This window comes from Nicotiana sylvestris, chromosome 1 (assembly GCF_000393655.2).
Source record: "Nicotiana sylvestris chromosome 1, ASM39365v2, whole genome shotgun sequence".
In the NCBI taxonomy this organism is placed as follows: Eukaryota; Viridiplantae; Streptophyta; class Magnoliopsida; order Solanales; family Solanaceae; genus Nicotiana; species Nicotiana sylvestris.
The window spans coordinates 160,513,120-160,529,306 of NC_091057.1; the positions used below are offsets into that span (position 1 = coordinate 160,513,120).

Below are 16,187 nucleotides of genomic sequence, written 5' to 3' on the forward strand. Positions count from 1 at the left end.
CTTGATAATTAAGGCTGCTGTTTCATTTGGGTGCAGTGATTGAGATAGTCTCATATCCAACATGTACATAATATATTGTGGAATTTATTGTCATGTGCAAAGAAAGTGCCTCGAATATATATTAGAACAACATATGATCAAGTTGTGAAGCTAGAGCAGCAAGATGCTATGATAAACAAAATTCTATTCGATTTAGCCGAGTTGTCTTATTGGATGGCTAGCGGATTACTATATTTATAATCCGATAACCGATAAACCGAACCGTTAAACGTAATTATCGGCCCGATAAGCACCCTACATTGAAGTGCATGCTGCTTACGGTATCAGTAATGGTGATTGGTGATTAACTGATGATCTCTTTCATCAAATATGTCGAATGTGGCATACCTCCTATTCCTCTCCACGTAACACATAATACTAACTGCAATTAGAATAGCATATGTTTCAGCATAACCATAACCCAAAAGAAGTATAATTCAAAGTATCTTTACTGAAGGACTTACTAGGTCAAGAATGGTTGCCAAGTTTAGAAATTATGTCCCAATGCATTGTAGCTGGGAGATGAATGGACGTAGGGGAACCCAAATTAGCATGTATGTTTAGTTTTTGAGGGGCGTTCGACGTGCCGGCAAGGAATTTCAGCAATGAGAGTACTGTACTGTGCTGCAAGAAATAATAAAATATTCTCAATTACAATATTAAAGATAAATTAATTACTTTAAAGAAACAAAAATATAATTTACAAAGAAAAAGAAGCAGGTCTTTGGAGACTAGTGACGACTAATATCCTAAAATCAGCAACTAGTAATAATTGCCTATTGTAACTCTAAGTTCTAACATACGAGTCCAAAAGGATCTTTAAATCAAAATTACACGTTATACTAGTATTTCTTTTGAGCTTTAATAGACAGGTAAAACTGTCCACAAAGGCAGCGGCTCAATAAAATCGGATGCCTAAAACCAAAACTTAGGAAGATGTGAGGAAATAGCATTACTAATATGATAACAGTTGGACAAATAGACATGATTAATTTGGATAACCAAGAAAAAATTGTACTGCCTTAACAATTGTTCTTTCAAGGTTTTAAGTTTTCTTTTGCATATTCCACAATATAACATTGTCTAATATTTTAAAATTTTAAGTTAAATTATGCAAATATTCACATCAAGTAATAAAATATTTGATAACTATAACCAGTGTAGTGTATTAAAACAAATGTTAATGTTTTGTTAACTTAAAAAAAATCTTACTAATATAAATAATTATAACTAATGAAAAAAGTTTTAGGGACTTTTAACTCTTTAATAATTGTCATATTTTGGCAAAACTTCATCCTAAATTGAGTATTTTTCTTCAGTATAATTAAAAAAAAATAACCAAAATGAAAAGGAAAAAATCTTACACAACCAACTTTTGTAATTCTTGGTGTAACCTTTTCCACTATATCCATCAAAAAGTAAAAAGTCACGTCCACCACTCCTTATTTTATGTCGGACATATATTTTCAACATTTATACTTATGTTGTGCCACGTCCAAATGGGATATAAGATATAAGAAAGGTAGAAAATACATGCTAAACTTTGATGATGGAGCAAAGTAGATAAAAACTACCAAGGAATGTGGTGGAATAATTAGGATCCCTCTACCATTAACCGGAGGACTCGAGTTTGTGCCCCGAGAATAGAAAACTAGGGAGCGTTTTACCCCCTTATGTGGGCCTATCCAATGCGAATCTAGACTAGTTGGGAAGCCATCTGAAGCTCAAAGATATGCACCACCTACCTAGAGTAACGAATTTTAAAATCTCACTTGAAGTTGTGAATTCGCTTTGCTGATAACAAAGTATTAGAGAGAAGCATTGCTATAGTCATGGGTCCAACTCCCCCAGGAACAGGAGTGATAGCTGAAGCAACTTTGCTGGCCTCTTCATAACAAACATCTCCAACTAGCCGATAGCCACGAGGATTTGTAGCATCCTGTTTACATAAACATCGGCTGTCATCAAGGGGCAATGAGAAGGAAAACATGCATTACAGGAAGTAAGAAGCTGTGATCTCTTTCCTTTTTCACGTTTTGATTTTTTGTTAATTAGGGTGACAAGTTGTGATCTTTGAATTATCCACCATAAAATGGCTAATACATTCTTTAACTGGCCTTACGAACAAGCATATGCCCATGCACATTTTATATCTTTGTTTTAAGAGGATCACGAGGAGAGGCAATATCATACACAAGTATAATGCATAATGACAAGGGATGAGAATAAGGAGACAGTTCGTAGATTTCACACCTCAACAGGATTGATCCCGACATCAATAATCACAGCCCCAGGCTTGATCCAGCTGCCTCTAACCATGTTTGGTTGACCTACAGCTGAGATTATGATATCTGCTTGTCTCGTGATCTCCTCAGGTTTCTTGGTTCTGGAATGGACAATGCTGACAGTGGCATCTTCCCTCTAGGGTAAATACAGGAAGAACATAGAGAAGGACAAAAATAATTACATAGATATTATAAGAGTTCAATACCATGCTATTAGAAAGAAACTCATTGCACACTAGTATATTACCTGCAGAAGCAGAGCAGCCGGCGTTCCGACGATATTACTCCTGCCAACAACAACAGCTCTTTTCCCCTTGATCTCCACATTATACCGATGCAGCAGCTCAATGCATCCTTTAGGTGTACATGGAACAAATAATGGTTCTCTACCTCGCATCGCTAGCCGGCCAATATTTAGTGGGTGGAATCCATCCACATCCTTCTCAATGCAAACAGCATTTAAGATGTTCTGTTCATTCATATGCTGATCCAAAGTTGATAAATACATATTAATCAATAATTAGAAGACAACAGCCTAAAAAGACATTAATAACTATCTAAGTACTGTAGCTTTTTATTCTTTATCTATTAACTCATCTTTAACAACAAAGAGCTAGTCCAACAAAGCATTTTTTGCATCATACAGCAATATGATAGACATATGAATCAACCACACACGCGTGCAACAAAAGAAGAGATTTTTGTTCCATTCACACACCTGTTAAAGAGTTATAATTCAATTGAACCTTATATATCAACATGCTATGTTGCATGTGATGAGTACAGCAAGAAAGGATAAGATTATTGCATTGGCAGGAATTGCTTAAGTAGAAGCATGAGCATGCTAGAATGCACAATTACTCAAGTGTACATAAAATGCATCCACGAGTTACATCTATAATAATACACAAAATCCATTCAGAAAATAATAAACTAGTCAGTCAAAGTTAGATCAAACTTCAATTCAAGCAACTATATGTTTAATACCAATTACCGCTTCTAAAAGAAGTAAAATATGTTGAGACACTAGCTTGGTGAAACTACACAACAAAAATCTGATTGGGAACCACAAATAATGTCTTCGTGTACTATCTGACAAATTGAGCAGAGGCAAGCTTATGGTTTCTCACTCTAAAATCCAATATTTCAGACATAATTCTGGGAACATATTAATTCATCTATATCCATTTTGAATCTTATTCAGATCAAGCCATGCCTATAACATTCATAACTCTTAAGAATTCAGCAATAAAAGACAATGAATGAAGTATGGTAGCATACAGAGGGTAACGGTAGCTGAACAAGAATTCCATGAACCATAGGATCATCATTGAAGCCTGAGATATACTTGAGAACTTCTTCTTCTGTTGAGTCTTCAGGCAAACACACTTCATACGATTTGATCCCAACAGCTTCACAAGCTTTTTTCTTGTTGCGGACGTAAGTTGCAGAATCCTTCCTGTCCCCAACAAGTACAACTGCCAGGCCAGGAACAACACCTATCGAATCTTTCATCCTAGATATTTCAGCAGTTATTTCATCTCTGACATCTTTTGCAATTTTTTTCCCATCAATAACTTTTGCTGATGCCTCAGTAGTCATTGAGGCTGCACAATAACGAGAATAATGAAAAACGTTAAGAATAATAGGCAGAATGAATCCAACAAAGCCAAATAGCGAGCCAAACACCAACACTCTGAACACACGAAATTTTCAACTAGCTTACCTACAACTACTAAAGCTCAATGAAGTCATAACTCTTCAAATACTAAGTATTAAAACTATATATTCGTTGGTCAAAGTGAAGTCTTGCAGTGAAAGGTGAAGTTGCTAAATTGAGAAACTAAGTTTACAAGATATATCTATCCGAACAAATTCGGCAGTTAATTGACTAAAGGTCTGAACTTTGTATATCTATACCATAAAAAAATCCCATTAGATCTTTGAATCCTATAAAAGATCATTTTCTAGCTTAAGCTTTTTATTCATCCAACCTAAAGCAAAATTACCAATTCTTTTTTAACTTTTAAACTATAAGAAACTGTGATTTATAGTATTTGCAACTTTGATTCATCATATGAAAATTAAATGAATTGACTGTGCGATATTTTTAACAGAATTTACCAGTGATGACGGAGGAAGAGGAAAAAGATGAGCGAGATGCACGCGTGATGATGGTTCTGGGAAAACATGGGTTCTGAAGGGGACCCACAGAGGAACGGAAGTGAATTTGGTGGCGCCGAAAAAACGGTAGGAGCCGAGCTGCGGCGGTTGACGGCGGAGAGCAGTCGTGTACCTTTATCTTCATCATTGTTACCGGAGATGACGCCATGTTCCGACCAAGAAGGTGAACTTGAGGTCTCAATCTCAGCCCTATGCTTGCACCTTTTTGTGTGTTTTATGCGTGTTTGGGGTTTTAGATTTTTTGTTTTTTTATGATTTTGGGTAGGGTTTATGAGCATTAATCAGAAAAAGGAGCTCGTTTTATATTTCTTTTGGAACTGGAATAATCTGAGTGGCCAGAGGAGGAGGCGGAGGCGGAGGAAAAAACAAGCATGTCTTTTCAGATTTTTAGACGGCGTCGTTTTTAGCTAAACGAAAAAGCTAATAAATGAGTAAAAATCAGTGTTTTAATAGAAGGCAAGCCCCATTGGTATTTAATTTTTAATGTTTTATAAAATAATATAATTATAATACACAGATAAAATTATATAAAAATTAAAGAAAACTATAAATATGTGAATATATACACACACACACACACATATATATATATATGTATGTATATATATATGTATGTATGTATATATATATGTATGTATGTATACACACGTATGCGCTGTTATGGAGAGAGACATGTGCTCCATCCCCACAAAAAACTAGTTAAAATAATCTATTATACGCTACTTACAAACACGAATAACTTGAGTCGAAAAGAATAAAGTTTTCTACATGGAGGAATAAAAAAGAAGACTAACCTGCAATTTAAACTTTAAACTTGTTGCTATGAAGGAGAATGAAGTTCTCTTTGTATTTGTAAAAAAAAATATTGAATATTCGTTGCTTTCGAGAGATATTAACAGACTAGTGGACAAAATAAAGAATTGAGAAAGACCATAAATTAGGGCTTTAATCAATAAAAAAGGTGTTGACTTTTAAATTTAATACGTTTCAGTTCCTTTTTAAAACTTTTAAGTAATTACAAGCTGACTTTTGAGAATTTGGGTAACATATGAAGGACTTATTCAATAAATTTATTTTAATTTGAAAAAGTCTCTAGGGCTTACGCCTCACTACAAAAACGCGCTTCAAACGCCCCGGCGTACAAAACACTGGTAAAAATATTATTTGGATCCCTTAGATCTTTTTCTTCTACAACTTCTTTTATTACATTGGGAGGCAGAAGGAGAAGTGGAAGGGAACAATGAGGTATTGAATCCATACCTATTTCATGAGACTGTTCCCCTATACCACTAAATTATAGATGGTGATGGTGCACCCTTGAGTTCAGTTGAAAGAGAATATGATACGTTGTTAATTAAGGTAAAAATAATTGATATATAGTGAATTGTCTAAATATTAGAATTTGATTGGGATAGAATGAATTATTTACGATTTCAACTAACTTGAGACTAATATGCAAATAATTTGATTGAGTGTATGATTTATAGTTTTGGCACATGTCCTGATTTTTATTGTGTTATTTCACTCTAATCATCTTTTGACGTTATTAATGGACACTTGAACATTCGAAAATTAAAATTAAAATATAATGAAAAGTAGAGGATTTTAGAGGAGAAGAGGAGATAGGCGCAAAAATCATTTTTTAATCTACAATAAATAGATGAAAAGTTTTGACGGCAAACATGATAAAATAGAGCAGATAAGAAAATGAACAAGATGGGAATTTTAATAGTGCAAGCTCACACATTTATTTGCACAGCCATTGTATAGGCTTTTACCGAGATTTCATGACGGCGCATGAAACCACAAATCCACGACTAAACAAACATTAACTAGAACTCCTAACAGACTCCACTATGTTAACTAAAACCACTTGTCCACTTCCTAATAACTAGGAGCTGACTAATTCAACTAAATAAAAGACCATACAAACATTAAATAAATAATTCCTAAATAAAAGGATAATCCCAACAATGCCTCCCTTAAACTGATAAGTTACAGACGTTCAGTTTAATTGCCTTCACCAGCTGCAGCCTCCCTCAAAGTGCAAACTCCCAGTAGCTTTCTCAGCTTCACAAATGCTGCATAATTGAGAGGCTTGGTTAAAATATCAGCAACTTGGTCTTCACTTCTGCAGTAGACAACATCAATGATCTTCTCTTTCGTGAGATCACTCAGGAAGTGAAATTTCACATCAATGTGTTTGCTCCTCCCGTGTAAAACTGGATTTTTAGATAGCTGAATCGCTGAACCATTGTCACAATAAATTGGAGTTGATTTCTGCGGAAGAAGACGAAGTTCAGCAAGAATATTCTTTTAACCAATTTGCTTAAGTAGCAGACACAATTGCTGCCACAAACTCTGCTTCTGTGGCTGATAAAGTAACAATTGGTTGCTTCTTGGAACACCATGAAATAGCACCTGATCCAAACATAAAAACATAACCGGATGTGCTTTTTCTATCATCTTTATCTCCAGCAAAATCACTATCCGCAAAGCCGATTAAATCTGACTTTCCTTCTTTCTTGTACAGAATGCCAAAATCAATAGTTCCTTACAAATACCTGAGAATTCTCTTAGCAGCCAACAAGTGAATCTCTTTAGGATTTTCTGTGTATCTGCTTCTAAGACTTACAGAGTACATTATATCAGGTCTAGTGGCTGTTAAATACATCAAACTCCCCACAATTTGCTTGTAGAAGGTGCTGTCAATTTTCTTCCCTATGGGATCTTTCTCCAACTTCAGCCCCGCCTCTGCTGGTGTGGTGACAGAATTACACTTTGGCATTTCAAATCTCATCAAATTTCCTGGACATATTTCCTTTGTGAGATAAAAATTCCAGTAGAAGTCTGCTTCACTTCAATGCCTAGAAAATAATGCATCAACCCAAGATCCGACATATCAAACTCAGTCGTCATCGATTGCTTAAGATTTTTAAGCAGCACATGATCATTTCCAGTATAGATCAAGTCATCCACATATAAGCATACAAAGACAAGCTTCCCATCTTCAATTTTTGTATAAAGCGTATGCTCATATGGGCATTTTTTGAAACCTGCCATACTGAAATAAGCATTAATGCGACTATACCAAGCTCGTGGAGCTTGTTTTAGCCCATATAATGCTTTTTTCAATCTATAAACCTTATGTTCACTGCCATGCTTTACGTAACCAGAAGGTTTATCTATATATACCTGCTCTTGCAATTCTCCATGTAAGAAGGCTGATTTCACGTCTAGTTGATAAATCGCCAGTTGTTTTGGGCTGCCAATGCTACCACCAACCTAATGGTATCAAGTCTAACTACTAGAGCAAAGACATCCTTATAGTCCACACCATACTCTTGCTTATATCCTTTAGCCACCAAGCGCGCCTTGTACTTGTCAACTTCACCATTCTCATTGAGTTTGGTTTTATAAACCCATTTGGCTCTAATTGACTTTTTCCCTTTTGGAAGATCAGTAAGCTCCCAAGTGTCATTCTTTTCAATTGCTGAAATTTCAACATCCATTGCCTCCTTCCATTTTTGCTTCTTGAACAGCACTTTCAAAAGTTATTGGGTCACAATCTGCAAACAATGCAAAATGAGCAATTGTCTCCTCATTGATATTAATACCGGTTACCTCATAATCCATCATCCAAGCAGGCCTTTTGCGAGCACGACGAAGAGACTCATCCGCTGCATCAGTTTCTTCCAAAGCTGATGGTAAAATTTCAGCAGCTGCTGGGGTAGAACTTTCAGAATTTTGGGGTATTGCAGCTGCTTCTTCGACCTCATTATCAATGAAGATTGGAGTAGACTGCTGCATAATCCAATCCCAAGTATTTTCTTCATCAAAAATAACATCTCTGCTGGTCACAACCTTTTTTGTCAAAGGATTGAACTTCTTGTATGCCTTGGATGCTTCGCTAACACCAAGAAAAACACATTTTTCACCTCTATCATCAAGCTTCTTTCTTTTTGCATCAGGGAAATGTGCATAAGCAATGCACCCAAAAATTCTGAAATGGTCTACAGCCGGTTTCCTTCCGGTCCAAGCTTCCTCTGGAGTCATATTTTTAACAGAAAATGTTGGACTTCTATTCAAAACATGAGTGCTCCAATTTACTGCTTCTGGCCAAAACGCCTTTGGAACTCTTCCTCGAGCCAGTAAGCTTCGAACCGTGTTGAGAATGGTTCTATTCTTCCTCTCCGATACTGTTGTGGTGTATATGCCGTTGTGAGCTCTTTTCGAATGCCATGAGTCCCACAAAATTCTGCAAATGACTTAGAGAAATATTCGCCTCCACGATCCGTTCGGAGGCTCTTAATTGTCCTTCCTGTCTCATTCTCCACATGAGCTTTGAAGATTCTAAATACATTAAAAGCTTCTGATTTTTCTTGCAAAAAGTATATCCAGGTCTTTCGAGAATAATCGTCAATAAAGGTAATAAAATACCTTTTGCCTCCATTAGAGATTGGTCTTATTGATCCACAAATGTCAGAGTGAACCAACTCCAAAACATGATTTGGTCACCATGATTTTCCTTTCGGGAACTGAGATCGGTGTTTTTTTCCAACAACACATTCTTCACAAATTTGTGAAGGAGCAGTAATTTGAGGAAGACCTGTGACCATATTCTTCTGCTGAAGTGTCTTCAATCCTCCAAAACTCAAATGACCATAACGAAAATGCCACAGCCATGAGGGATCCTTCACTTCTGTCATCAAACAAGATTGAATACTATCAATCTTTATGGGAAATAATCTGTTGGAACTCAACTGAATTATTGCAATAGCTCCTCTCATAGGATCATAAATTTCACACTCATCCTTCTTAATAGCGATGACATAACCTTTCTCTTGCAACTGACCAACACTCAGTAAGTTGCTTTTCAAGTCGGGAACATATAACACATTAGAGATTGTTTCCACAAAACCATTCTTGGTTTTAATCTTGATGTCACCTTTTCCCGTTGCATCCACAGTAGAACAATCACCAAAACTAACTATAGAACGGAAGCCTTCATTTAAGTAAGAAAAGCAAGACTTACTTCCAGTCATATGATTAGTGCAGCCTGTGTCTAAATACCAAACATCTTGCTCGGGTTCCTTCTCTACTTGAATTGCCATCAACAAGGTCTCCCCTTCCTTGTTCTCCACGTAATTAGACTTCTCTTCCTTTTCTTTATCATTAGGCAGCCTAGTATAACATTCAGATGCATAATGGCCAAATTTATGACATCTGTAGCATTCAACCTTGGATTTGTCAGTATCTCGACCTCTGCCTTTGCCTTTAGATTGGTCATTATTTGCTTTGAAATTCCTGCTGGAATATCTACCTCCGTGATCGCCTTTGCCTCTGCCTCGACCTCTATCTCTATCCCTTCCTCTAGAACTAGAAGAAGAAATAAAAGTAGAAGCCTTCAAAGCCTGTTCATCGGAAGTTGAACTACCGTTCATCTTCTGCTCATGCACCAATAAGGAACTCTGCAATTCGTCAAGCGATAGTGCATCTATGTCTTTTGACTCCTCAATGGAGCAAACAACATAATCATACTTTGGCATCAGATAGCGCAATATCTTTTTCACTATTATGACGTCGCCCATGTTTTCACCATGGAATTGCATCTTGTTGCATATCTCCATGGTTCTAGCATAGTAGTTGGGGACAGATTCTCTTTCCTTCAACTGCAAGGTTTTGAAGTCCCTCCTCAAGGCTTGAAGTTGTGCTTGCTTCACTCTTGTAGAGCCTTGATACTTTTTCTTCATAGAATCCCATATATCCTTGGAAGTTTCTTTGTAAAGAATGGTTTTCAAGATGGGACGCTCAATAGCCTGAAAGAGATAACTTTTTGCCTTTAAATCTTTCAGCTTTCTTGCTTCGAACTCAGTCTTTTGAGCATCCGTCAAAGTTTCGCCTACTGCTGGCGCTTTAATGCCGTCTTCAACAATTGGCCAATATTCTTTTGACCGTAAGAAACTCTCCATCAGCATACTCCAATGGTCATAGTGGCCATCAAAAAACAGGGAATAGCTGCCTGCACAAAATTGCTCTCTGAAGCTATAGATGAGGAACAATTTTTTTGTTTTGTTTTTGGGTAAACTCTCTTTCTTACAGAGTTTTTCTTTCTGGATCTAACCTTGCTCTGATACCACTGATAAAATAGAGCAGATAAGAAAATGGACAAGATGAGATTTTTAATAGTGCAAGCTTACACATTTATTTGCAACAGAAGAAGCCATTATGCAGGCTTTTACAGAGACTTCATGACTGCGCATGAAACCCACAAACCCACGACTAAACAAATATTAACTAGGACTCTTAACAGACTCCACTATGTCAACTAAAACCACTCGTCCACTTCTTAATAACTAGGAGCTGACCAATTCAACTAAATAAAAGACCAACAAATATTAAATAAATAATTCCTAAATAAAAGGATAATCCCAACAAAACATATGCAATCTTTTGCTAATGAGCACGATGAATCAATGGGGTCCGATAGGATGTGAGTTCAAAGCACAAGGATTTTAAGTCCTATTGGATCACACAAGAATTTGATCAACAAACTTACTTTTCTAACTCATATGAATCAATGGCTACTTTACTAACTGGTTAAACTCTAATAGCCATGTAGTTACTTTTCTAACACATGGACCAATGGCTACTTTGCTAAGCATTTGAAAAACTGATTAAACTCTAATAGCCGCCCAAATAGTGGCCAGTGAATTTTTACACTGAAACCACTTCTTTATCATGAAGAATAAGAGATAGTATTCTACATATTATTCTCTAGTAGTTTTTTTTTAAAGCTAAGCAAAATAAATTGGAAAGACATAGATCATTAGAAAAAGAGGGCAAAGAGTAAGGATTCTAATATTATTACTATCCAGATCATCTCACTTAAAGAAAGCAAGGGATCATTTGCAACTTGGCAATATCGTTCGGCTCCGATTGGAGGGTTTGAGCGCATTCTTGAATTTGGAAGTAAGCTTTGGGGCAAGGTAAGTCTCCTTTCTAACCTTGTAAGAGGGAATTAACCCCATAGGTGAATTAAATAAATGTATGTAACTATCTGTGGGGGCTACGTACGTACGTGGTGACGAGAGTCCGTATGTAGCTACTATTATGCTAATGGTCCGGGTAGTTTAGGACCCGTATCATGCTATACTTGCAAATACTTGCATCCTTACTTGCTACTAGGATCACTTAAGTCATGCTGGAAATTGGTAAACAAATATAGACGGCTAAACTCACTTACTTGAGAATTTGTATGAATTACTTGGCTATAAATGGACAATGTGTGCTTCTTAATAATAAATTATTATTTGTGGATCGGGTCGAGCGCCTCGGTAGTAAATAGATGCATTTATGGTTCGCACTATTCGACTCTCTAGCAGTGCACAGTTTAATATTATGTTGGACTGGACCGTATGACCTCGGCATAATGTGCGCATGTTATTTATTTGAAATTTCCCATGATTTACACTGCTTAAATACTGGAAATGTAAGTGTTACATGATATGACTGAAACTTGATATGTTATTTATGAAAGAATATATTACTTTTCCATGATCTTAACTGTCATTATTATTCATGATATCTATGCTTAGTGTAACACCTAAATTATATTATTATTGACCCTAGTAAGTGTCAAGTCGACCCCTCGTCACTACTTCTTCGAGGTTAGACTGGATACTTACTGGGTACATATTGTTTATGTACTCATACTACGCTTCAGTACTTAATTGTACAGAATCTGAGGCAGATACATCTAGCTACCCAGCCAACGCGCATCCCTGATACTTGATCGAGATTGACGGTGAGCTACCCCTCTGAGCCGTTCAGCAGCATGCCAGAGTCTCTCCTTTTGTTATTACTGTCTATTCTATTTCAGGCAGTAGGATAGTTGTATTCTTTTGTATATTCTACTAGTTGCCCTCGTACTTGTGACACTAGATCCTGGCACACACATTAGTAGACTATTATTTGGGTTGTATTCCTAAAATCGTGAATTCCTTTAGTCATTTCCGTTTCTATTGCTTTACAATTCGCTATTTATCGATTGTTTTAAATTTAAGTAAATGTTGGGATTGTTTAATAAAATAAATGAGAACTCACTAGTTGATTGGGGTTGGCTTGCCTAACAATGGTGTTGGGTGCCATCACGACCTATAATGGAATTTGGGTCGTGACACTTTCCATCGCTAGAGGTAGTATACTTTTTATATTTTATATATTTTAAATGAATATTTTTATTAGGCCCACGGGCCGGCCCAGCTCAGCCTCAGTCAAGCCTCACGGGTCACGGACTTACTCAGGCCGGGCTTAAAAGCCTCCCTTTTAAATGGGCTCCAAAATTTTTAGCCCAACCCTGCTAAATCACGGGTTGGACTGGCCCAACGGTCCAAGCCCGTATTAACGGCTCTACTACTATTACTATGATAGTCAAACAATAATTTTAGTTATTAAAGTTCCAAAATTAAGTAAAATCTTAAATAGTACTACATTTTAATTCAACATAGAATAGTAGTTTTTAAGAAATAGCCCTTAGCTTGGAAGTAGGAAATTCAAAGTCCCCAAAGCCGTAAACTTCCTTTTAAATATAGTTACTACTTGTAGTTATTATGTGTTCTCTTTCTCTTCTTATTAATGCAACGAATTTCAACATATATTCCCATTTTCTTCTATTACTCGGTCAAGGGTTTTCAATTTTCAAGTACTACTATTAAGATTAAAGGAATAATTTAACTTTGTATAAGTTGCACAAATATTTTGAGAAATATTATGTCACGACCTAAATTTTTCACCCTCGAGAGTCGTGATGGCGCCTACTCGTGGAAGCTAGACAAGCCAAGTATTATAGATTCACTAACTCTTTTACTTAGCCCCTTTTAACAGTTTAAAGCAACATACGATCAACAGTGAAATATTGACAATAAATAAAGACATGCGGATAACTTAGCCAAAACAAGTACGACAATACCAAGTACATCTCTATCCGTAACCGGTGTCACAATATCACGGACCGTCTACGAATACTACAACAATTGTCTGGAAAGAAAGATACAATATGTCTCTGAAGTAAATGAAAACAGAATATAAAGATAGAAGAGAACGACGGGGCCTGCGGACGCCTGCAGGACTACCTCGGGATCTCTGACTGGACTGAAGGCAGCCACCCAAAGCTATGGTCCAAAAGCTGCTGCTCCGGGATCTGCACACAGTGCAGAGTATAGTATCAGCACAACCGATCCCATATGCTGGTAAGTGCCTGGCCTAACCCCGACGAAGTAGTGATGAGGCTAGGATCAGACTACCAAATAAACCTGTGCAGTTATATCATATACAACGGAAAATAAACAGAAATAGACAATTGAAGATAAGAGGGGGACATGTTGCGGGAAATATCATTTACCAACAGTAATTTAAGAGAAAAGCATAAAGAACTATCTAAAATTCACAGCAAAAGAATAAGGAAATCGTTATCAGTCAATAAACACTTTTATTATCTATTGTTGCAGCGCGCAACCCGATCCAAATCTTAAAAACACTGTTGCGGCGTGCAACCCGATCCAATTATATTATTGTTGCGGTGTGCAACCCGACCCCAACATAATATTGTTGCGGCGTGCAACCCGATCCAAATATAATATTGTTGCGGCGTGCAACCCGATCCAAATATAATATTGTTACAGCGTGCAACCCGACCCTAACATAATATTGTTGCGGCGTACAACCCGATCCAAATATAATATTGTTGCGGCGTGCAACCCGATCCAAATATAATATTATTGCGGCGTGCAACCCGACACATATACAGTTCAACACCAATCACTAAGAGAGAGTCCCGGCAAGGGAACAATAAGGAAAACAACACTATCCCGGCAAGGAAATCGACGGTATAAGTAAATATGTCCCGACAAGGGTAAATCAGCTATAACCAAACTTGTTCCAACATCTAACTTCACAATGAAACCTCAACTAGCACCAATACCCAAGCATAAGCAATTTCCACGAGAACAATCATAATCCTTGCTCAACACAGAGAATCAACAACTTAGGCATTCGTAGTACTTATTAAGAACACAACAATTTCAATTTAAGACTCACAGTCATGCTTGACACCAACGTATAGATACTCGTCACCATGCCTATACATCGTACTCAACAAGTGACTAGCAAATATGACACAACTCTTAATCCCTCAAGCTAAGGTTAGACCAAACACTTACCTCGAACTTTCACAGGCAACTGAAGCCTCAAACATCGTTTTTCCTTTAGAATTCGCCTCCAAACAACTCGTATCTAGTCCAAATTGATTTAACAACATCAATAAATGCTAAAGAATTCATACCCAATGCTTAATTATAGGTTTTCTATCATTTTTTCCAAAAAGTCAAAAATTGACCCCGAGCCCATTCGGTCAAAACTCGAGGTTCGGACCAAAACCCGATCACCCATTCACCCATGTAATTAGTTTCGAAATCCAACCCCAAAAGGAGGTCTAAATTCCAATTATTCAAAAAGCCCTAACTCTATCCAAATCCCCAATTTTCTACCATTAAAACCCTAGGATTTTAGATAAAAGTTGATAAAAAACATTAGAGAGATGAAAGTAATCAGTTAATGAACACTTACTTATGAATTGGGAAGAAAATCTCTTGTGAAAATCATCCTAGGCCTTCTATCTTTATGAAATTTTGTAAGAGAAAACGCTGAAGTTTTGTTTTAAAAGACTCCACTGCCCGACTCTCGCACCTGTGGTCCTTGGGTCGCACCTGCGAAATCGCACGTATGGAAAACAAACCGCTTTTACGGAAATGATTAGACCCGCTGGGGCCGCATCTGCAAGGGGAACCCGCTCATGCGGAACTGCTTATTCGGGAGCTTGTCCGCATCTGCGAGAGGCTGGACCGCACCTGCGACCCACTATTTGCACCTGCGAGCTTGCACCTGCGGTGCTTGACTCGCAGGTGCGGTTACACCAAAACTGATGCAACATCAGTGATTTCCTATGCCTAAACACCCCGGAACCTACCCGAAACTCACCCGAGCCCTCGGAGGTCCAAACCAAACACGCATAAAAAATCATATGAACTTACTCATACGATCAAATCGCCAAAAGAACATCAACAACTACGAATTTAGCATCAAAATCATGAAATCACTTAAGAACCTCAAATTTTTCAATTTTCTGAAATACGGTCCGATTCACGTCAAATGACTTCCGCTTCTTACCAAATTTTACAGGCTCGACTTAAACCACATATAAGAACTGTATCGGGCTCCGAAACCAAAATACGGGCCCGATACCATCAAATTTTAAACACATTTCATTTTCAAAAACTCATAAATATTCTAGAAAATAATTTTCTTTAAAAATTCATTTCTCGAGCTTGGGATCTCAGAATTCGATTTCGGGCATACGCCCAAGTCCCATATCACGGGTCCGGGTCTGTTTACCCAAAATATTGACCGAAGTAAACTTAAATTTATTTTAAAGGCAAAATTTATTATTTTTCACAGATTTTCACATAATGGCTTTTCGGCTACGCGCCCGAACTGCGCACGCAAATCAAGGTGTGCTGAAAGAGGTTTTTAAGGCCTCAGAATGTAGAATTTATTTCTAAAACAAGTGATGACCTTTTGGATCATCACATTCTCCACCTCTAAAACAATTGTTCGTCCTCG

General features: G+C 37.1%; 1 protein-coding gene across 2 annotated transcripts; it reads right to left on the reverse strand.

Annotated features, from left to right (window-relative positions):
* Window positions 1-64: 64 nt before the first annotated feature.
* LOC104241860 (bifunctional protein FolD 4, chloroplastic-like) lies at window positions 65-4,889 on the reverse strand. 2 transcript variants are annotated; one of them, XM_070170285.1, is made up of 7 exons: window positions 4,449-4,889; window positions 3,606-3,931; window positions 2,572-2,808; window positions 2,293-2,460; window positions 1,785-1,978; window positions 504-663; window positions 65-421 (listed from the first exon to the last, which is right to left on the reverse strand). In XM_070170285.1, exons 1-5 carry the CDS (start codon window positions 4,654-4,656, stop codon window positions 1,808-1,810), a joined length of 1,110 nt encoding a protein of 369 aa, XP_070026386.1. In that variant the 5' UTR covers window positions 4,657-4,889; the 3' UTR covers window positions 65-421; window positions 504-663; window positions 1,785-1,807. The 2 variants fall into 2 exon arrangements, with proteins under 2 accessions (XP_070026386.1, XP_070026379.1); XM_070170278.1 differs by having other exon boundaries at window positions 1,812-1,978; window positions 4,449-4,881.
* Window positions 4,890-16,187: the final 11,298 nt, after the last annotated feature.